The 22,385-nt window shown below is 46.8% G+C and overlaps 2 protein-coding genes across 3 annotated transcripts in view; one reads left to right on the top strand and one right to left on the bottom strand.

Moving 5' to 3' along the window:
* Nucleotides 1-22,385, top strand: part of gas1a (growth arrest-specific 1a) — a 134,831-nt gene that overhangs the window by 49,036 nt on the left and 63,410 nt on the right. The window lies entirely within an intron of this gene.
* tars1 (threonyl-tRNA synthetase 1) lies at nt 34-8,743 on the bottom strand. Its single transcript, XM_052068093.1, has 19 exons — nt 8,559-8,743; nt 8,199-8,276; nt 7,914-8,104; nt 7,214-7,337; nt 6,940-7,064; nt 6,396-6,513; nt 5,670-5,734; nt 5,527-5,605; nt 5,195-5,341; nt 4,785-4,883; nt 3,578-3,744; nt 3,329-3,491; nt 3,102-3,239; nt 2,501-2,578; nt 2,302-2,402; nt 1,402-1,506; nt 1,237-1,309; nt 334-448; nt 34-253 (listed from the first exon to the last, which is right to left on the bottom strand). The coding sequence occupies exons 1-19, from the start codon at nt 8,616-8,618 to the stop codon at nt 105-107; spliced, it is 2,175 nt and encodes a 724-aa protein (XP_051924053.1). The 5' UTR covers nt 8,619-8,743; the 3' UTR covers nt 34-104.

Raw genomic sequence — 22,385 nt, 5'->3', positions numbered from 1 at the left:
GTTGAAAAATTAGTTTGGCTTCTTTTTAATTACAAAAAAAAAAAAAAAAAAAAGCCAGAGCCCCTTTCCCCATAAATTGAGATGCTAAGATAACACCAAACGTCTCAGAAGTCCTCCTCCGCGTTCCGACTCTTGGACGATTTGAGCTCTTTGAGACGCTGGATGCAGTCGTCCACGCCGCGCTCGCCGTGAACTTTGTTATCCCGAGTGCGCACGTTCACGGTGTTGCTCGTCTTCTCCTTCTCCCCCAGCACTGTTTCGCGAGAGCAACAAGTAGGGAAAGACCTTAGCGAGGGAGAGCGGGTTAGGACGAGCGGCGATCAAATCACTGACCCAGGATGAAGTTGTACTGTGCCAGTTGGGCGTTTCGGATTTTCTTGTTCAGAGTGCATCCGGGATCCAGGTCCACGTCGCTCATGAAGCCGGCGTTGTGGAAGTCTTGTCGAACCTGGACAGTTAACAGAAAGAAAAAGGCCAGGCCACTGTAAAAAGTCTCCGGATGGATAAATCGCGGATCGTATTTCCACACCGCTGCTTGCTGGTCAAACGTGAATGCAATAAGTCTCCGGTCCACTTGGTGGCAGTAATGCATCTCCAAGATGATGGGGGAGTTTATGTTCTCTTAGTACGCCTACTTTCCCTCCTACAACAAGAACGCCACAGTCCTATTTTTTGAGTGCAGTACATTATCCTGTTTGATGAAAACACGCTGAATTGAGTGCCGTCAACGCGTGTTCTGACGTGCGCGATATTTAAATGCATTTTTCATGATAGTTATTGTCTTAGTTATTACCCTTTACAAAAGATTGCGTCACCTTCACATTATTTCCAGTGCATATCTACGGCTTTACGACGAGGAACTTTTTGATGGCGAGATAAGAAACTGTAATCCTGCGAGTGAAATGAAGCCTTTTTTTTATTCATGAGTGATTTAATGCATCTTATCATAAATATTACAGTATTTAATTCGGAGAGTGAGGTGCTCTATGAATAACATGTATTGTTATTAATATTAAAATGATTACGTGAACATTTTTTGGGAGACCGAAGACCCGGCCAGCTTAGTTCCTGAACCTTTTGGGGCCAAAGGCTGTAGTGCGATGGACATAAAACGTTTCAGGACCGCGTCGGCGGCAGAAACAGCAGGCCGCGGGATCCTTTTAGTTCCAGCGAAAGGTGCCGAGAACTAAAAGTTCCTTGGAACATCGGGTCAGGTGGAGATGCATCTTTATTTACCTTCTGAGCATACTCCTCACAGGTCGGTCCCACGGGTACGACCATAACTTGGCGAGGTGACAGCCAGAGCGGCCTGTGGGGGACATTTTATTAGCGCATTTCTTCTGCGATACGACCATACAGAAAAATAATAATAATAAATCGAGGGAATGCTTTCCAACGAACCATTTGCCTCCGTAGTTTTCGGTCAGGATGGCGATCATGCGCTCGACTGATCCCAGGATGGCTCGGTGGATGATCACCGGTCTCTTCTTGTCGTCTCCGTCGGGGCTGCGAAGAGGGTTGCGGTTGTCACAGTTGAAAACTTTCCATTTATTTACCTCACTGCAAGTCAGATGCGACTTCAATATAAAAACTTTGGGTAGGAGCAAGCTTTGGATATGTTGCTACTACGTTGAAGTGAAATATATATTTTTAAATGGTACTGTGGGCGGCCCGGTAGTCCAGTGGTTAGCACGTCGGCTTCACAGTGCAGAGGTACCGGGTTCGATTCCAGCTCCGGCCTCCCTGTGTGGAGTTTTCATGTTCTCCCCGGGCCTGCGTGGGTTTTCTCCGGGTGCTCCGGTTTCCTCCCACATTTTCAAAAACATGCGTGGCAGGCTGATTGAACACACTAAATTGTCCCTAGGCGTGAGTGTGAGTGCGAATGGTTGTTCGTTTCTGTGTGCCCTGCGATTGGCTGGCAACCGATTCAGGGTGTCCCCCGCCTACTGCCCGAAGACAGCTGGGATGGGCTCCAGCACCCCCCGCGACCCTAGTGAGGATCAAGCGGCTCGGAAGATGAATGAATGAATGAATGAATAAATGGTACTGTAATGCTTTGCATGATGGCAAGGAGAACTATTTTGCACGGATGTCTGCTTCTGACAAAGCAAAAACGTGAGTTTCTGCTTGAACAGGAGACATTTTCATTGAACGATCCCGATTGCTCCGCCCCTGCCCCGTTGCCAGCTCCGGGCTGTCAAAAGAGTTGAACAGAACAGCGCTCCAAAGCATCACTCGGAAGAGATTTGCATAGATTTTCCTCAGGCCGGAGGAATTGTAGCCATCGAGCTGGATAAGCACCTAACAAAGGAGAGATTGAAGCGAATGGGGAGCTGGAAGTCCAGCTGGATGGTGGCACACTGATGGTATCGGCCGATGGCGTCCTTGATCTGAATGTCGATCTGCGTGGAAACGAGACCAGAAGTTAAATCGAAAACGCGCGACCCCACCACCCGCCCGCCCGCTGATTGGCAGTTCGGGGCCTTGTTCGCTGGTTCACCTTTGGCCCGTAGAAAGCTCCATCTCCCGGGTTGAGAACCCATTTCTCCCCAAAGTCATTCAAGCTGTTCTCCAGTTGCTGGCAAAGAAAAAAAAAAAACTTGCCATTTCATTCCGTAAATGTAAAACACAACATTCGAGCGCAATTCACTGCCAGTAGCACAAAAAAAAACACAAAAAAAAGTGAGTCGTTTACGATCCCGCCACTTCAACCTAGTCCGCAATGCACCAATGTACAACTTTCCTTTTATTTATGGAGACAGAATCACAAAAATGGGTGAATTCATTCGGTGTCATCCTTCATTTGGTCGAGGGATACAATCGTATCTCGCAAAGGAGCTGACAAATGTCGGAAAATCTCTGTGGCGAGATAAAGTCTCAGGAGAACAAAGCACATTTTTCGCTGACGGCAGACGTGCGCAACGCCGCCCGTTTGTTTTTAAATATAGATGTTCTTTGTCTTGGGAGAAGCGAGCGCCGTTTTGCGGCGAGGCTCTTCAATTTCTATCTTGATAACATCACGACTGGGGGCCATCTTTGCTCCCCCGAGACTTTAGCGCGAGCGGTTGACAAGAAAAACAAGGGAGGCGAGCATTGATTACCTTCTCCGCTTGCTCCCAGACGGCGGGCTCCCCCAAGAATTTCTCGGGTCTCGTGGACAGGTTTAGCTTGAACGAGAAGCCGAACACGTCGTACACGGTGCGGAGGAAGTCCAGGCAGCCTTTGATCTCATCCTCGATCTGAGCGCCAAAAGCAGCGACGCAGTTTGAAACCGATACGTTCTGACGGCTTGTTAGCGCTTCGAAGCGGCGGCGGCGGTTGGCCTCACCTGATCCATGGAGCAGAAGATGTGAGCGTCGTCCTGCTGGAAGCGGCGGACGCGGGTGAGGCCGGTGAGGGCTCCCGACAGCTCGTTGCGGTGCAGGACGCCAAAGTCGGCCATACGAAGCGGCAGCTCTCGCCAGGAGCGCGGCCGGTGATCGAACATCAGACTGAAATTACACCAGGGGAAATGAGAAACTCCAAAAAAAAAAGAATTTTAAAAAATAGCGCGGACGCAAAAAGGGGCGCCCCTCACCAGTGGCCGGGGCAGTTCATAGGTTTGAGGGCGAAAATTTCCTTCTCCACCTCGAAGGAGAACATGTTTTCGCTGTAGTGCTGCCAGTGACCGGAGGTCTGCCAGAGTTTGCTGTTGTAGATGTTGGGCGTCACCACCTCCTGGAAGCCCCTTTTGCGGTACTCACTCTGCCACGGGGGGGGAAAAAAAAAAATAAGCCCGGCTTTGAATAGAAGCTCATCAGGAGTTGAGCCCATTGCCGGAATTCAAAGAGCGAATGAAATGAAACATTTTTCGGACACGTGAACCAAATCGGGGAGGCCCGGTAGTCCAGTGGTTAGCACGTCGGCTTCACAGTGCAGGGGTACCGGGTTCGATTCCAGCTCCGGCCTCCCTGTGTGGAGTTTTCATGTTCTCCCCGGGCCTGCGTGGCTTTTCTCCGGGTGCTCAAAAATATGACTTCATTAAATCAAGAAAGCTGTATTTGATTTGAACAGTAAATTGTGATTATAGTTACAGGGTAGCAAATCAATGATGATATTTTGAGTCTTACTACTAAAGCATACGTGCTAGCTGTCTTTGTTGCTATGCTAACTGGGCGATAACAAGCACACCCATAAAATAGAAAAAAAATTGTCATTTTTGATAATATAAGGGGCGACCCGGTAGTCCAGTGGTTAGCACGTCGGCTTCACAGTGCAGAGGTACCGGGTTCGATTCCAGCTCCGGCCTCCCTGTGTGGAGTTTGCATGTTCTCCTCCGGGCCTGCGTGGGTTTTCTCCGGGTGCTCCGGTTTCCTCCCACATTCCAAAAACATGCGTGGCAGGCTGATTGAACACTCTAAATTGTCCCTAGGTGTGAGTGCGAATGGTTGTTCATTTCTGTGTGCCCTGCGATTGGCTGGCAACCGATTCAGGGTGTCCCCCGCCTACTGCCCGAAGACGGCTGGGATAGGCTCCAGCACCCCCCGTGACCCTAGTGAGGATCAAGCGGCTCGGAAGATGAATGAATGAATGAATGAATGAATGAATGAATGAATGAATGAACGAACCAAATCAGTCAGTGAATCACGATTACGTTTTCTTTGCGTAATTACCACACCTCCCATTCGAAATCGTGTCCCGCAACTCGCTTTTGGCGTCAACTCGCTTCAACCTCAAACATGACCAAAAGTATCTGCCCGGCCACCAGTGGACTCACTTTTTGTCCAACGCGGACTCGGACTTACTCTGATGAACTCGATCAGGGTGTTGTAGATGAAGGCGCCTTTGGGCAGAAAGAAGCAACTGCCTGGACTCAGGTCGTGGAAGAAGAACAGGTCCTGTTCCTGAGGAGGACACATTTGCATTTAGGTCAAACCGACTCATCACGTGCTGGAATGAGGATTTGTCTTTCTAAGCTCTTCTTTTTTTTTTTTTTTTTTGTTCTCCGCAGCTTGGCTGAAATGAACTCAATCTGCCCGAGAAAGCGGCGCTAGTAAACGAGACCTGATTGCTGCAGTCAGCTCAATTTAGCATCACTCAAAGCTGAAAAGCGTTCACGAGTCATTTTGGCTGGGTGAGGCAAAGACGAAAAAAGAAAAAAAAAAAAAAGAGACCGTGACACGTGGTCTACTTTGTGAGCGCCGTAAATTCATACCCGGCCCAGTTTGCGATGATCTCTGTTCTTGGCCTCTTCCTGAAACTTTTCCCACTCTTTTAGCATTTTGGGGTCTGGGAAGGAGATTCCATAGATCCTCTGGAGGGTCTCCATGTCCGCTTTTCCCTCCCAGTATGTGGACGAGTTCTGTGCGCCGAAAATACAAACGCATTGTGAGGATTACGGCCCGGATAGCCGCCTTGCGTAATTCAAGACTTTTATTTCCTTACGTTGGAAGTTTCCCGGATGTATCGAGTTCAGATGAATTGAACAAATCCAAATTAATTGTGGCACGAACCGCAAACAAAACCCGCGGAAGGGAGGTGGCTCACCTTGTGGATCTTAAGCGCCTTGATTTTTCCCGTGTGCCTCACGTGTGGACCCCGACACAAATCGATTAAAGGGCCGCACCTGAAACGTCGGGATGGTTGAAACGCAAAGGAGGCGTCACCCGCGGCGACAAACGTCGACTCACCTGTAAACTGTCGTGGTGGGAGTTGTGACCTTCTCGTTCAGTATGCGGCACTTGAACTTGTTGTACTGTCAAGACGGAGAATGTCTGTTTAACGGCAAGCCGCCGCATATTAGCCGTTTGGCCTTTGCAGGTGTATTTTTATTTTTAACATATCCTCTGTTATTTGCTGAACATCTTTGCCATTTTTATATCAAATTTTTTTGCCTGCCTTTGAGGTGTCCTGTTTAGTTGGTGGTCCTTGAATGCACCACACACACTCTCAAAATCGAAACTGAAGAGTATGCGGTCTACTTTGTTTGTGTTCCTTACGATTTGTTGTGTGCACATCGGAGCAAGTTAGTGGAATGACTTTCAGTTGCAGCCCACATTCGGTATTCGTTTGCGCTTAATGAGCCTCAATTTAAGGTCTGAATAGCACGAATCCGAGATTGTCTACGACGTGCGCGTGGTGTTGATGTTTTATGAATCTCTCCTTTTTGCCGCCCTCTTGTGGCATCTACAAGCAACTGCAACCTCCTTTTGCACTCCTTTTTGCCGCCATCTTGTGGCATCTACAAGCAACTGCAACCTCCTTTTGCACCCCTTTTTGCCGCCATCTTGTGGCATCTACAAGCAACTGCAACCTCCTTTTGCATCAATTCTTGGCAGATTTCACCTTTTGGCGGCAGTCCCGATCCGGCACGAATCGCGAGGTTTCGCTCGGCTGATGCTCCTTTTGTGGAATACCTTGAACATTTCCAGCAGGGTTTCCTTTTTGATCTCCAGTCTCTCAAACGGCTGCTTCTCCTTGATGATTTTCTTGCACAAGCCCTCCAGACAGGGGAAGTCGTTGCTCGACACCCCGCTGCACACAAATTCCACAAAGTAGAAATGCCAACGCTGCATCTCGCATTGATATTCAAACTACTTCGAAAGCGCAAGCTAAATTTAGTGCGCCGGTGTTTAAAGGGCATCCAAGTGTCAGCACCGTTGTGATTAGCGAAGGAACCTTTTGAGAAATCTCGACTAATAGTGGAGAGTAATTGGCTGCGAGGGTCTTGCAATGTCAAAATCTCCTTCGTAAGACTCAGTCAGTCAGGAAGGCCATTAGCATAACATGACTTCATTAAGAGGGGTTATGGAATTAATTAGGCCGCACTCTCCAGCAGCCTGAGAAAATTGCGGTGGAAAAAAGGAAGCTAGTTCATCTCCCGTCCACGCGATTCAAAAAAAAACTCAGCTCATTGACGGCCGTTTGGAGAAAGGCCAAGCCGCAGTCCGCGCCACTCACTCGTTGCCGTCGAGGAACATGTCGTAGTAGAAGCCGTTCTCGATGGGCGGGCCGTAGCACAGGCAGCCCCCGTACACTCGCTCCATGGCTTCGCCCAGGATATGAGCGCTGGAATGCCAGTAAACCTTCAAGGACATAGAAAGGTTGTCTTTTATTTTCTTCCACTTCCATAGCAACGTTTCTTAAACATCGATTGATTTTTCGTTTCAGCTTACATAACAATGTGTGCTTTATTTTTATCGCGATCGACAATGATTGGCGGCTTTGGACTTACAGCTTGAGCTTCGTCATCGTCAAACTTGAGCAACTCGAGGCTGCAGTCGTCCTCCAAAGGCCGGTCCAGATCCCACACGTCTTTGTTGACCTTGGCGATCACAGTGTTGTCGGCCAGACCTTGACTAGATGCCACAGCGGGACATAATTCATCAAATTCACGCTACGACGTTGAGTTACGCTTGAAAGAGATGACGAGTGTAGTTCAAAAGTGCTCGGACGTGTCCAAAATAATAGTTGTCGCATAATAACAATAGTCAAGATTGACAACACTGATAATACGCGTGGCGTTGCAAAGGCAGGGCTTCACAATGAAATAGCACAAGAGGGAAACAACATACGAAGATCATTTATTTCTGCTCAAGCTTTGCCTTGAAGCCGAACAACCTTCTGCTGCTACTTTTTTTTTTCACCCAAAGAAGGAAAAGTATGCCCAAGAAGTAATATTAAAAAAAAAAAAAAAGACTGTGACTTCCAACCACATTTCTAACTTTTACTCTGCAGAGAGAGAGCATTAAAACATGCACTCATGCTCGCGCAAATATTTTACTTTTTTACCAGCTGGCTGAATACTTGACAGCATTTGCAAGCATACTGGTCAGTCTCCAGCCCTCCTCATCTATTTATCATTGCATTTGGTAGGGCCACAGTGAATATTTCCCCATTTAGGTAGTTTAAAAACGTAACCACAGTAAACTAACCTGATTCCACAAGCCACTTGGTAGGGCGTGGTCTTCCAAGTCTCTGCGTCTACCACCTTCCCGTCCGGTAAGGTAACTTTAATGGGACGAGACTCCTTCGCAGCCCTCTCTGCCATGAGGGCATCATGCTCAGCTTTGAGCTTAGCGTACAATGTCAGGCGCTCGTCTATGTACTCGGGTGCTGGTGAAAGCTGTGGGGGGCGGGGGAGCAAATAAACACATTTCTAAGTGTATAAATATAAACTACTGATGTACAGGAAATGAAAACACGTTTTTGTTGGTCACCTCAGCTCTGCCTCCAGCATCTCCTGCATTATTTTTGACCTTCTTCTTTCCTCCATCTTTCCCATTGAATGCTCCCCCCTGTCCAAACATCACACAGTACAGGATATGAACTTGTGTTTACTCAATGCTACGTGCGTGTGCCAGTGTCGACTCCACATAATCACAGTACCGAGTCGCTAAACTATTGATTGGCATCCCGAATGATGACAAGGGACGTGCTTGTTGACACATTACAAAGTTATTACAGCGACACGTGAGCGGCGCTTTGCTAGTTGTCGTCAATGTGAACAGAGCGGCGGCTAGGCTAAGCTAACCAGCTACATTGAATGAGCGTTGCTAGAAACGAAGGCGATACGATACCTTTTGACCTTCGGCCACGTTGAGTTGGCTCATTTTCTCCACGACAGGCAATTCGGCCATAACAAGTGACAATCTGGCCCACTTTGAGCGACTTGTTCGCGGTTTTGCGAGCTTTTGGGACTGTCACGACGAGCGCCGAGTGGCGGTGACGGCTGGTGACGTCACCCGGAAATCTGATGCAACATTTTATTCTTCTTCTTTTTGCTATTTCATGATGCAACGTTGCACTTCTACATGTTTTATTTGAGTAACAATATGTATAATTTTTCGAAGTTGTCGTTTTTCTTTTTGTTAAAAGATGAACTAGTATCTTAAATATGTATTTTGTAGTTCCATATTTTCTGTAACACACATTTATTCAATTTCGATTTTAGTTTGTCTGTTTTTGTAACAAAAACTCATCGTTTACCGCCCATTTGAAGTGATTCAATCCAAGCCCTCTCGTGAAAAAAAAAAAATTGAGGTCATTCAACAATGTTTTGTGTTGACTATTTTCAGTGTTATTTAGCTGCATTGGATTTTAGAATAGAATAGAATTGGCCATTATTAGTCCAGTGATGGGGAACTTCAGGTTTACAGCAGCAAAGTAGGATCATAGAATCAAAAATCAGGCAGTAATACTGAGAAGTCCTGTACATGGATACAAGGCCGTATATTCAGAAATGGATGAGAACTGTGCAAAACTGAGAATGTAGTCTGTATCAGAAAAACTATAAATGCATATAGTTTATCTATAAACAATATAGATTAGGGGTCACTAACATGGTGGCCCCCAAGGACCATTTGAGTAGTAGAAAAAAAAACAGCTGACCCAGTGACGGGATATTGCAATGTCCCTTCTAATGATGTGGAAATTATTATTTGAAAATATAACCACCTTCAGAACTTTATGATTTTTCCTACCTTGTGATTGAAAAAAAATGACAAATGAAATGAGAAATCCGATGTAGATATTGGCGCATTTAGGTAAGTTTTCGGCAGTATTTTAGTTTAGGTAACTTCTAGGACAATTTGGATTGGGGCAGTTTGGATAACATTTCACTATGTTTTACACTCATATAACTTTTGTGACTTAAACCAGTTGATTTGCTCGTAATTACATAACTTTTGGGAGATTTGGTGATTTGGTTTTTGGTACATATAATATTTACAAAGCATTATTTTGCAATTGAAATATGAACTTATGTGCTGTGTGTCTCAAGCTTTGGGCTCTTTCATGATATTTGTCAAAACGGGAAAAGTGAAACTAAAAGCAGTAATTCACAAAAGTGCTTCTTAAACACCGTCCAATAATCGCTTAAACCTTCCGACGAAAGCGAGTGCATCCGAATGAGATGTAGCCGCGCACTCCGTCAAGGAGCTCCCTCACAAGGAAGGCCCGAAATACAACCAACAAAGAGCAGATGATTGCAATCATCCCGTTGTTAGCCGGGTTGCTCCATTGGCAGCTGAGGTGATATTGGTCCTACATTTTCAGTCTTTTTTGGCTCCAGACGATGTGCACATTGCAGTTTGTGTTCGACAGCAGTTTTTAAACTCCTGACACTCTCTGTGGGAATTAGTGGAGAAGATGAAGCGCACTGTGAGCTTCCATGATGTTTTTTTTTTTTTTTTGGGAAGAGTGGCAAGGGGTGCTCAGAGGGAGAGAGGGAAGTGTTGAATAATTCACCTTCAAAAGCTGCAGAAAATAAATAAATAAATCGAACACGCACACGGAGCATGTTGATGCTCTGTGGAATCCTCTCCTCTGTTTTAGGCTTCGGTTTATTTCAAAGCCTTGTCAGGCACTCGGCGGTTCTGATCCAAATGAATGGCAAAGACGATCTGCGACTCGAGAGTGAAGTGAGGGATCGACTTTGATTTCAAATCATCTCTGCTCCTGGTTATCGGTGCATGTTCCCTTGATTTTACATATGGCAGATCTTGTTCAGGGTTACTGCAGGGCGGACTGCCCCCCAGACCCCCCACCCCCCATGACTGCTATCACTTAGTGATTGCAACAAGCATGAGTGGCTCCTTTTTCAGCGATGCAAACCTCCAACATGACTTTGGTGGCTTTTTGGGAATGATGGAATAAATTAAGAAGTAATGAGGTAGCATCTACCTCATTACTTACATTACATTACATTACATTACATTACATTACATTACATTACATTACTTACAATAATAATAATAATTAAATTATGTGAAGTAAAATTGTAAATAGTACTGCGATTTATCCATTGTGTTCATATTGTATTTAATTGAAAGATGTTTGTTGTTGTTTTTTTTCTTCTGTCTTCTTTCTACATACATTCTTGCTGCTGGAGGCTGTAAATTTCCCCAGTGTGGGACGAATAAAGGATATCTTATCTTATCTATTGGTTAAAAAAAAAATCTGTCTCGCAGTGGAGAGGTTGTGGTCCAATCCAAGTTGTAGCACTCTCGTTACTATTATTATTTTATTTTTTAATCATTTTTTTTGTTGTTGTTATTATTTTATTATATTTTAATTATTTATTTATTACTCGTCACATTATTATTATTATTATTTTATTTTTGGAAAATGGATGCACTTCAAAACGTGTCTTTGACAGATTAAAATAAAACAGTAGAGATAAAATTACGATTTGTTGTAAGTTGATCTCTAGATTGTTTTTCTCAATGTTTTCTTGTTTCTAGGCGAGCCAAACAGAAAATAATTGCCACGGACTGAAATATGCCTAAAAGGAGTGAGATCCAAAAGAAAGATAAAAGATGGTGTTTTGATGAGAATGGTTATTATTTATAGCAAAGACATTAAAACAAACACAAAAAAAAACTTGAGTGGGTCAAACCCTGTGAGCGTGGAATTATTTAGGGGGAGTCCTGCTGTTGAGAGGATGTCACTTTGCATGTCTATAAATAAGTGAGCGTTCATTATTTGCAGCAACTTTGAATATTTTATACGACTTGTCCTGTAGGTGTCAGTAGAGAGGTTCTCCTATTTTTAATTTATTTTATTTATTTTTTTACTACCTGCACTTTGCACTCGCCGTCACTTGCGAGTCGCATCAATCACTGAAGTTTGGCGTTCGTCTCCGGAGGGAGCATCGCCTTGCCTCGTTCACTCCCCCCCCCCCACCCCCCACCCCCGCGAGGAAATAGCACAGACGACAACACATGATGGGATTTGCTCCATCCAAACACTTCATGAATATTTGATCCTTCCTTTTTCGACATTCGCGTCGCTTCGGCGCATTATTAGACCATCGCTCACATCGGTCGTCTCCCACAAATCATTCTCTTAAATAACGCAGGGCACTCACCTGACTTATTCAACCATTTCTATCAATCTCACTCATAAGAAGACCGTACATTCATGATGCAAAAAATAAAAATAAAAAAAGCTTGCGCCAACGAATTAATGGAGATCAAAAGGGAAGTGTGGAGCAGGGTTACGTTCAGAAAGGATTTTTACAGACTCAACTCTAACCTGGGTTGCAATCAAGCGCATCTGAAAGCTTTCCTTACAAGCGAGTCCAAGGGCAGGCGCCGCCATGAAAAATCACCGGCCTTCAGCCGCCCTCCACGCTGGGCGACGATGACGGATGACATTGGGTCAGCCATGGGGAGGGGATGGCATGGGGGTGGGGGGGATGGGGGGGGCAGCGTGCTACCGCTAGCACACAGGCAACCATCTGCTAAGAAGTCCATCACGAGATGTGTGACACCTCCTTCACTATTCCGCGCCAGCCGTGACATCATCGGCTGGGCGATGGCCAATAGCCGCTGCGTAATGCGTTTTCCGTCGTTCCTATTTTAAGAAGAAGAAGAAGAAAACCTTTATTAGTCTCACAATGGAGAAATTCCCAATTCACAGCAGCAAAGTTATGAAAGTAAGAAGTAGAACAACAAAATATAGGAGCTGCTGGAAAGGCAGCCACTCTCGCGGCGCCATTTTGAAGTCAAAATAACAGAAATAACACAAGACAACACATAGGACACAGACAGTCGTTCAATCTTCACCAATTTTCTGGTGACCAATCAATCTTTAACCAACCAATGATCTATTTTTGTAACGAAACGGCGCAAAGAATAGCAAATGAATTGAAGAAAGCAGGAAGAATAACTATTGACAATAAATCCGTACACGGTAACTGTTATCTTCTTTCGGCAATGGATTCCTACAGCATGTGGAAACAACGTCATGTACTTACTTCGTCACTTGAGGGAATACTAGAAGTCGTTTGGGGGTGACAATTTGCCCCTCTGCCGAGAAATTGCAAAATGAGGCCTCCATCTCTCTCTCTCTTTTTTTCTGAGGCACCGCGTCGTGCTTCAAAATGCGTGCGTTTCGAGCAGAGGTCGTTGCATTCTAATAGTTCACCACTAGATGGGACTAAACTCTACACACTGTACCTTCAAGTATCGGTGGCTGATCTCGGCGATGTCTTTGAGTACTCCATAACTTAAAATCAGGCTTCCAATGGCCTGATACTGAGACCTGGTATCAATCATCGCCCATTCCTACTTTTAAAAATCAGCATCTCTGACAAGTATGATTGCTATCGTGGTTTGAAGAGGGAGATTAATAATATATAATACATCTTAATTCTTGGCGGCCCGGTAGTCCAGTGGTTAGCACATTGGCTTCACAGTGCAGAGGTACCGGGTTCAATTCCAGCTCCGGCCTCCCTGTGTGGAGTTTGCATGTTCTCCCCGGGTCTGCGTGGGTTTTCTCCGGGTGCTCCGGTTTCCTCCCACATTCCAAAAATATGCATGGCAGGCTGATTGAACACTCTAAATTGTCCCTAGGTGTGAGTGTGAGTGCGAATGGTTGTTCGTTTCTGTGTGCCCTGCGATTGGCTGGCAACCGATTCAGGATGTCCCCCGCCTACTGCCCGGAGACAGCTGGGATAGGCTCCAGCACCCCCCGCGACCCTCGTGAGGATCAAGCGGTTCGGAAAATGGATGGATAGATGGATCTTTATTCTTATAGCGCTTGCATAAAGTCTGGTATGTGGCTACTGCAGGTGCAGGTGCCAAATGAATATGGTCTGCCGCGGGGTCTATTGCCTTCCTTGCGAAAATAATGTGCAGCTACGTTGTCTTTCTGGGTCGCTCCCTGCACTTCGAGGTTCAGACAGAGGTGCGCCGTCACAGTAGAAGCGTATGCCGCCGCTGCTGATGGTGGTGATGCGCATGAAACGACTCCCGACAGCCATCAAACGGAGCCCCGGCAAACAGAAAGTGGAAAAATTTCACAGGAGAGCTGCAAAAAAAAAAAACAGAAGGAGTGTTGTTGTTGTTGTAGACAGTGCGCCCAAAGAGTTTATGATGACATATGAGAGCTTCTCTCCAGGCATCCAAGTAAATTTGGGAGCAGAAGTTCCGTGTGAGTGTGAAAAGACGCTGTCGTCGACCTGAAATGATGAAGGAGCATCACCAATATAAATGTTTGTTTGCATATCAATTCACCAAACATGCGTGTTTTTAGAATGGAGGAGGAAACTGAGTGCCACCCCCCCCGCCCCCCCCCCCCAAAAAAATTAAACAAGCATGGGATTAACATCTACATCCGGTCAAAGTCGAGATTTGAACTGAGAACCTCAGAAGTGTGAGGCAGGGGTGCTAACCACTAGCCTCACCGTGCTGACTTTTAATTGTCTATAGTTTGGTGTCCTTTTGTGCACAAAAAAAAATTGCTGTGATGCAAGCAAATCCAAGGCTCAAACATAAAAAATAATTCTCTCGGATAGTTTTTGTATCAAATTGGGGCGGCCCGGTAGTCCAGTGGTTAGCGCGTTGGATTGACAGTGCGGAGGTACCGGGTTCGATTCCAGCTCCGGCCTCCCTGTGTGGAGTTTGGATGTTCTCCCCGGGCCTGCGTGGGTTTTCTGCGGGTCCTCCGGTTTCCTCCCACATTCCAAAAATATGCGTGGCAGGCTGATTGAACACTCTAAATTGTCCCTAGGTGTGAGTGTGAGTGTGAATGGTTGTTCGTCTCTGTGTGCCCTGCGATTGGCTGGCAACCGATTCAGGATATCCCCCGCCTACTGCCCGGAGACAGCTGGGATAGGCCCCAGCACCCCCCGCGACCCTGGTGGGGATCAAGCGGTTAGGAAGATGAATGAGTTTTTGTATTAAACTGCAAAAAATATGTTCCTATAGGCTGTGAGCAACGATCGCTCGCCCGTTCACTGATGACAGAGACTCTCCACGCTTTGCTTTCTAGCCACATGTACTGTAATACTAAAACAAATTAAAACTCAACTAAAATGAAGCATTTTTGGGGGGCAGGGGGAACAAATCATATAAACTAAAAAAAATGCTCTAAAAATTGATTTAAAAAAAAATTAACCGCATAAAAACAAACCTTAATTAAAAAAAAAAAAAAAAATTGAAATCCAGAAAATGAATATGAAAGTGGTGTGGCACCACAGTAGCCCTCACTTGGCTGGCTCGCGTTGACCTTTAAAACACAGAATTGTATTATTTTTTTTTTTAATTTTGGTGAAAGCTGCAGCGCATTTTTTAATCAACGGTTCCATCTGCGGCGCCTGTCTCGCGTTTTGAACCCCAGCAAAACCGGCGGCTTCCCGTCATCCACTCACGACAGCTTGTCACACGACCCCGCGCGCCGCCCGTTTGAGGCGGCCTTAAAACGGATGACTAATCGGCGTCTATTTTGCTGTTATATTGGCGAGCCGGGCCATCTCGGCGCATAATGTCACACGGCGAGGGAAGGCTCGAAAAAAGGTCAACGCGTCTGCTTGGCAGCCAAGCTCTTTTCCTGGAATTAGATTGCGGCCACGTGAGCGAAGCCCATGTAAAAGACGCGATGCGCCACAAGAAGGTTTTATTGGCGACCGGCTCCCAGCCAGGGGTGATGGCAGGAGGAGGGTGGGGGGACTGGGGGGGGGCGTTTGGTAGAAGGATTAGGGCTCCATCGTGACCCCTTACCGTTCAGTGTGCTGCTGGCTCAGCATCGGGAAGAAAATTGAAACTAACAGGATCTGCCGTAGCCACTACCTCTTCGTAGTAATATGGCAGCCATTAAAGGATTACCCTTCATGCTGCCAAAAAGAAGCACCGTCCGTCCCCGAAACAAAAAAAAAAAAAATCACTTTCAGCATTTGTTAATGTGGGAATCCATCTCCTGGAAGCGCAAGCCCAGGAATATGGATTGGACGAGGACGCTGTTGTGCGCCGACTTTGGTCATTCATTAGTATAGTGCTGTGTGTGTGTGCTTTGGAATATAAACGTGCTGCAGGGTGGGTGGGGGGTGGAGGGGGGGGCGGTGGGGGCTTTTCACCACATTTATTGACTTATTGCATCAGTGCACACTCCTGATTTACACTTCATTTGAATAACTGGCATGTCATGTCATTCTCGCTTTGGAAGTTTGAGCTAACAGTTTCCACCATCAATAATTTGTCACAACATGCCGGTGTCATCTAAAATGCCCCCCCCCCCACCCCACACACACACACACTGTAACAAAGGCAACCTAATTACACACTGGAAGCACATGCGAGTTCCACTCATTTTCATTTCCAAACATACGCAAAGTTTGCTCGCTTCTTCCAAAGTGGAATAAGACCCTCGAGAAAAAGCGCCTCATTAACAGCGCAAAACCTTCATTGACCTGAGCATGACTTTTTTTTTTTCTTCTTCTTCTTCTTCCTCTTAAAAGGTATTCCCATATCTTCGGAGTGTCCATAGTAGCTCCGGACTTAATCTTGCAAGTACTCAAAATGTTACACATTGAAAATCAAAAGTTCATATATTCAGGAGGCACGAGAATGTTTTATTCAATGACAAGTAAACAGAAAAAGTCCTTCCAGAATATTTAACTCAAGCGTGTCGAGGCGGAATATGAAGCGGCGGATATGTTAGCGGCAACGCAAAAACGACTTCATCCATTTCCACACGGCTTCATTTCATTTCAATTTTGGTGCTGCTCCAGAATTTGTAATGTTTTTTTTTTTTAATAACTTGCCATTGTGTTGGATCAGACATGAGAAAAGCGCAAAAGATGAAATGTCTTCCCGCTCATTTGTATGCGCATTCTTGCCGTCTACTCGATCAAAACCACAACTTGCAACATGATCAGCTCAACTGCATACTTAAAAGCCAATTTTTCAATTCGAGTGTTTTAGTAGGCAGGTCGAATGCCATTTTGATGAATTTTTATGATTATCTTTTTTTAGTTTTTATTTTAAATCATCCCACTGGCTGGCACAGCTTTTTTGGGGGGCGGGGGGGGGGGGTCAATCTTCATCGCACAGATGTTTTGGCCACCCGAGTGCCACCATGTCGAGACAGTCAGTGCACGACTGGCACGCCACATTTAAAAGGAACGACGCTTTAATTGAAATTGGCTGTGATCGCACCCACAGCGGCGCAGACATTTCAGTTCCGCCGGCCCGTGTTTGTCTGTGAAATTATCAACGTGTGGTCTCGCCCAGTCTCATCCAGGATTTATGGCGTCGACAAAAATAGAGGCCTTAACGTCAATGACAAAGATAAGACGCCGATTTATTGTTTTTGTCGCAGATGCATCTCATGCGTCTCCTACTTGTGAAAGTTTGCGGTGTCATGGTTCACATGGAGTCCTTGCGATGTTTTTGAAGCGCTCTATAAATAAAATCGAACTGAGCTCCAAGCAGTTGACCTTGGTGCCGTTGCAGGCCTTCGCATTCACTTTGCTCCAATATATTTGTCTGTTGTGCTATCAAGTGTAAAAAGAAGTTAATCACCGTAAAATGTCAAAACATTCAGCCTTTTAAACTGATGCCACTTTGAAATTTGGTCTGTCTTTAAAAGGATCTTTTTTCCCGCCCCATATTCCGGTTGAGTTCCAAATTTCTGAGTCTTTTGACTTTTGAGGGTTCCATTGTACAAATTAATGACCGACCGGGAAGAAATAAAATAAATAAAAATAAGCCAAGGTCTCCTTCCTTCCCGTGTAAGCTGTGTTTTATTCATAATTAATCACTGCCAAATAAAATATTTTCCATCTGTAAGTGAGCACAGTAAAAGAGTATCAAATCATTTTCCCCCTCGGCTGCCCTTCAATGAATAATCTTATTTTGATTCTTCCAAAAGTTTGATTTTGCGATTAGATGGATGCAGATATTCTTCCAAGGGGAAATCATACGCACATAAAAGCTCGGCGAGACGATGCTATCGCGCAATGAGATGCGCACAATTCACCGTCCGGCGCCTGTTGGGGAATTGAAATAATGCCGAGGGGACCCCCCCGAGCAAAAGGCTCGGTGCCGCGTCGCACATGAATAAAGCAGACGGGGAGATGGATGCGGCGGGGGCGCCTCCGCTCCCGCCTCCCTCGCCTCTCATCCGAGCGGCGAGGGAGACATCCGTGCTTTTAATCAGGCTCACCTCGGTGTACCTCACTGCCGCCGCGCCGCCATGATGGATGACCCGCAGCGCGACACGCGAGAGCAAAGTCCCCACTCGGCTTGGCTGCCCCCCCCCCCCAAAAAAAAAGACGAGCGCGAACGAGTGCTCGACAACCGTTCGCCTTTTCTTAATTACAGGCACGTCCCCCGCTGGGCCCGCTTTGTATCTCGGGGAGATCATCGACGGGAAGGCTGGTGGTGGCGGGGGGGGGCCTTGAAGTGAAGGCACGGCACGCTTCCGGGGCTTCCCTGACATTTTGCCTTAATGCCACGCGGCGGGAAGACACGCGCGTGCTTTCGTTTTGCCTGCGGACTGACATCATGTCGGGCTGATGGAAAGATGTCTTCCCTCGCCGCAGCGTACGTTTTGTTCTCCGTAGGGGTGCGCGGAGCAATTTTTCAGCGGGGTGGCCAGGATGACTCGGCCGCTCGAAATAAAAGGCGCACATTTACACCACCTTGCCCGACATGCAAGCGGGGGACAAAATAAAGTCGGTTCGTTTACTCGATCTTGACTTTTTATCGGCCGTCTCTTTGCCCGAGTGTACTTCCGTGTCGGGAGCTAACAGCCAATCAGATTGCTCAACGGCCGCTTTGCCTCCTGTCAATCAATGGCTCGTTCATTCAAATCATATCCAAGAAACGCAATGACACGATAATCTCTTAAATCTTCAAAATGTCGCGTTGTACTCGGATTTGTTCCCGCTTGGATCGTTTTGGGCACGGTTGGGGATGCGGGCTCTGTTAAAAACTGACGCATCTTCAATTTTCGCGCTGGGCCAAGTCGAGTTGATCGTTTTTGGGCCTTTCTGGGCGTGACAGTTCTCAGCACTGGGGGCGGGGTAGGGGGGTGGGGGAAGGTCAACGTGATTTGCTTTTTAATGTCTAATATCAGTCACGCCACGGCATTTAATTCTTGTCATTTACACTTCTCGGTTTCCCGCCCTGGCCGCGCCCGGCAGTTTGGTGACGAGATTTAAGACCAGGTCAAAGCAGGTCTAAGTTGCGGTGCAGGTGGTGCGAGACGATTTTGGTGGATTTGAGGTTCAGGTCGACAAATTCTGAGTTTTGCTGACATGTATGGCGGATTTATTCCTAAATATGACCGCATCGTCACAGCAGAAATCAAGTCACTGGACAAATCAGCATTGTTGACTGGCCCCTGCCCTGCGATTGGCTGGCAACCAATTCAGGGTGTCCCCCGCCTACTGCCCGAAGACAGCTGGAATCGGCTCCAGCACCCCCCGCGACCCTAGTGAGGATCAAGCGGCTCGGAAGATGAATGAATGAATGAATGAATGACTGGCCCCTTGACTGTAGTACAATTATGGCGTTGTCACACGGTCGGGGGGAGGGGGTCCACTGCTTCCGCCAAGTGGACCGCACGCCTCTCCTGCGTTGAATTTAAAGGGAATGAGGGAAGATTCTTCCACTGGAAAAAAAAATAATAATAAAAAATCCCGCTGTGTTCACTCCCACAACGGTGCAATCGCCCCTTCCGAGCTGTGCCCGAAAGTCTGTGAAATTAGCGGCCGACGTTGTTACACTGCTTTGGTGACGGGATCGTGGTTATCAAAAATCTTCCTCTAATTGCGGCGCTGGGCGTAGAACACATTAGCTCCGCCCCCCCCCCCCCCCCCACGGCTCACTTAAATCTATTCATGCCGTTGCCCCCGAAGGCCCGAGCTACCGCTGCGCACGCGGCGCTCCTTGTAATCGCAATAAATAATGGATGATTAATACGGACGATTAAACAGTCGGGGGGATTCGCAGCCGGCGGGCACGTCGTCTTCTCGCCCAACGACGGAAGTTTACCGCGGAGCTTTTTGGCCGCCTTCTTGTCACACCGTCGTCTTATCGGGAGTTCGACAGCCGCGGCGGATCAAAGAGCGCTCGGTCTGTTTGAAAGTCTGCCGCCGTATTGCAATGCAGCCGAACGTTTTCAAGTCGGCTGCGAGGAAAAGAAAAAAGGCGCAGCTAATTTTCTCTGCCGGAATAAGTCACCTGCCGAGTGTCAGTGTGAGGACAGAATGCGAGATTTAATTAGCTGCTCGGAGCAAATGTTTCCACGCTTTGGAGAGTCACCGGTTAAGGTCAGAGAAAGAAAGATATGCTTTTCGTTTCATTGTATGAAGAAAAAAAAAGGCCAAAGTGGATTGAAATTGCGTGAATAATTTGACTTTCTATCAACTTCCCGAATGGAGACTTTGGTTGCGAGCGGCCTTGCTGTTGAAATCAGACTTTTGGAGAAAACTTGTGAAAGTGGAATTTGGATGACCTTGGCCTGTACCGTTGCATCATTTATTCATTTTATTTTTATTTTTTTTTTCCTCCTGTCTCCGGTCACAACACAAACTCATCTTTTGTTATGCCTTGTGGCCAAACAACAACAACGTTTGGACAAAAAAATGATTCGCCTTCATTTTGCGGACGGTGAGAAACCTGACAGCCAAGTGTCGTGATTGACGTGTCGATTGATCAAGAGGTGTTCTTGAGATGAATGATTAGTCCATTGGTGGGCAAACTACGGCCCGCGGGCCGAATCCGGCCCCTTGGTGTTATTAATCCGGCCCGCCGAAGGTTGGTCCACAATTAAGGTTCGATGTGAATGATTGCATTAATTTCAATTGGACTTGTAATGACAGGCATTTCACCACCAGGTGGCGCATTGACTTGAAGTTGCAGAACACAGAGGGGGGGGGGGCAAACCTCACAAAATGATTAATTTTGTGTATTTTTCGTTGTATTGTTATGTAATTTTGTTCTAATTAGCTTCGTTCATTCATTCATTCATCTTCCGAGCCGCTTGGTCCTCACTAGGGTCGCGGGGGGTGCTGGAGCCTATCCCAGCTGTCTTCGGGCAGCAGGTGGGGGACACCCTGAATCGGTTGCCAGCCAATCGCAGGGCACACAGAAACGACCAACCATTCGCACTCACACTCACACCTAGGGACAATTTAGAGCTTCCAATCAGCCTGCCACGCATGTTTTTGGAATGTGGGAGGAAACCGGAGCACCCGGAGAAAACCCACGCAGGCCCGGGGAGAACATGCAAACTCCACACGGGGAGGCCGGAGCTGGAATCGAACCCGGTACCTCTGCACTGTGAAGCCGAAGTGCTAACCACTAGACTACCGGGCCGCCCTAATTAGCTTCGTATCCTCGCTAATTAGTTAGCGAGGATACAAAGCGAAGCAATTTGAATGGCGGGGGGCTTGTCATCAACGTACCCAAAGAGATGAATCGAGCTGCAGTCGCCACTTTCTCCACCGATGCGAATCCCCCGCCGTTCAAGTTCGAGCGCATCTCATCCATTTTCGCCGTCATTTCTACCGTCTATTGTCAGACGCTGGAGCTTGGCGACCTGCAACGGTACAAAACTCAAAGCGTGGCGCTATCATTTCAGCGGGGAAAGGTCGTCGTAATGCTCCGTGAACGGTCTGAATTGATGAAACGCTCGTGTAAGACGCCACTCGGCTTTTCGGGGAATCTGAGGAATACGTCCAATATTCCCGATGGGACCATGGCGCGACCACGAGCACTCGAGCGGAAAAGCGTCTTTCTAATTCTTTGACAGACTCTGACCTTTCGCAGACAGAAGGCACCTCGACGCTTTTTCCAAGGTTTTGGGAGGGGAGTGGGGGGGGGGTGGAAGTCATTTAAGCTAATGCCCGGCCGGCTGAGGCAGTTCCCAAATCCAATAAAGCGGGAGGTTAGAAACTGTCCGTTCAAGTCTCCCACTCAGCCATTGAGCCCCCCCCTCCGGCGTTTCGTCCGGCGGGAACCCGGAAAAGTCAAACCGAGTCGACGGGGTCAATAACGGCAATTACCTTGACGGGAAAGCAAGCTAGCCGCGGTGCCACACTTGACGGCGTGCAATTTCCGCGACAAATTTGGCCGAAGATGTGCAAAAACGGATACGGTGAGAGGGGACTTTGATTCAGCAAGCATCGAATGATTAAGTGCAGACAGTCGTACCCCGTTTGCGTTTTCACGGCGATGACGTTCATCGCGTCATTTCGCTTGCAACGAACATTTTCATAACGTCAACTTCATTTTGGCGACCGGATTTTTCCTACAAAATCTTGACGAGGTCTTCGTTAGCACGAAGCGCAGGAAGCTAACTGCAGCCACACACTTGCTGCTGTTTCCGAGGCAACTGAATAGGAAGTAGCCTGATGCCTTTTTTCTATTCTATCGGGTTTGGGAGGTATTTTCATTTTTTTGGGGCGGGGGTTTCAGTTTAATCTATAAAAGCTTGCCCAGTACAGATTCTACCAAGCGTTTCAAGAAAAACAACAACAAAAAACCCCTTTCGCTCAAACCTAACCCTGAAGTCATAAGCATGACTAAAAATATTGCTATCATCCATATTGTATTCTTATCTTATTCATTCATTCATCTTCCGAGCCGCTTAATCCTCACTGGGGTCGCGGG

The sequence above is a fragment of the Hippocampus zosterae genome, chromosome 6 (assembly GCF_025434085.1).
Source record: "Hippocampus zosterae strain Florida chromosome 6, ASM2543408v3, whole genome shotgun sequence".
NCBI classification, from domain to species: Eukaryota; Metazoa; Chordata; class Actinopteri; order Syngnathiformes; family Syngnathidae; genus Hippocampus; species Hippocampus zosterae.
The sequence above is the reverse complement of the archived record's forward strand: the minus strand, read 5'-3'. Positions and strand labels throughout refer to the sequence as shown.

What these genes read in the sequence shown, in the direction of transcription:
- tars1 (XM_052068093.1), bottom strand. Translation starts at nt 8,618, where the DNA reads ATGGCCGAATTGCCTGTCGTGGAGAAAATGAGCCAACTCAACGTGGCC. An exon ending in CCCTGCTGGAAATGTTCAAG is followed by an intron (nt 5,735 to 6,395) that starts GTATTCCACAAA and finishes CCGTCTTGACAG; the next exon opens with TACAACAAGTTCAAGTGCCG. An exon ending in ATGAACTGCCCCGGCCACTG is followed by an intron (nt 3,492 to 3,577) that starts GTGAGGGGCGCC and finishes GTGTAATTTCAG; the next exon opens with TCTGATGTTCGATCACCGGC.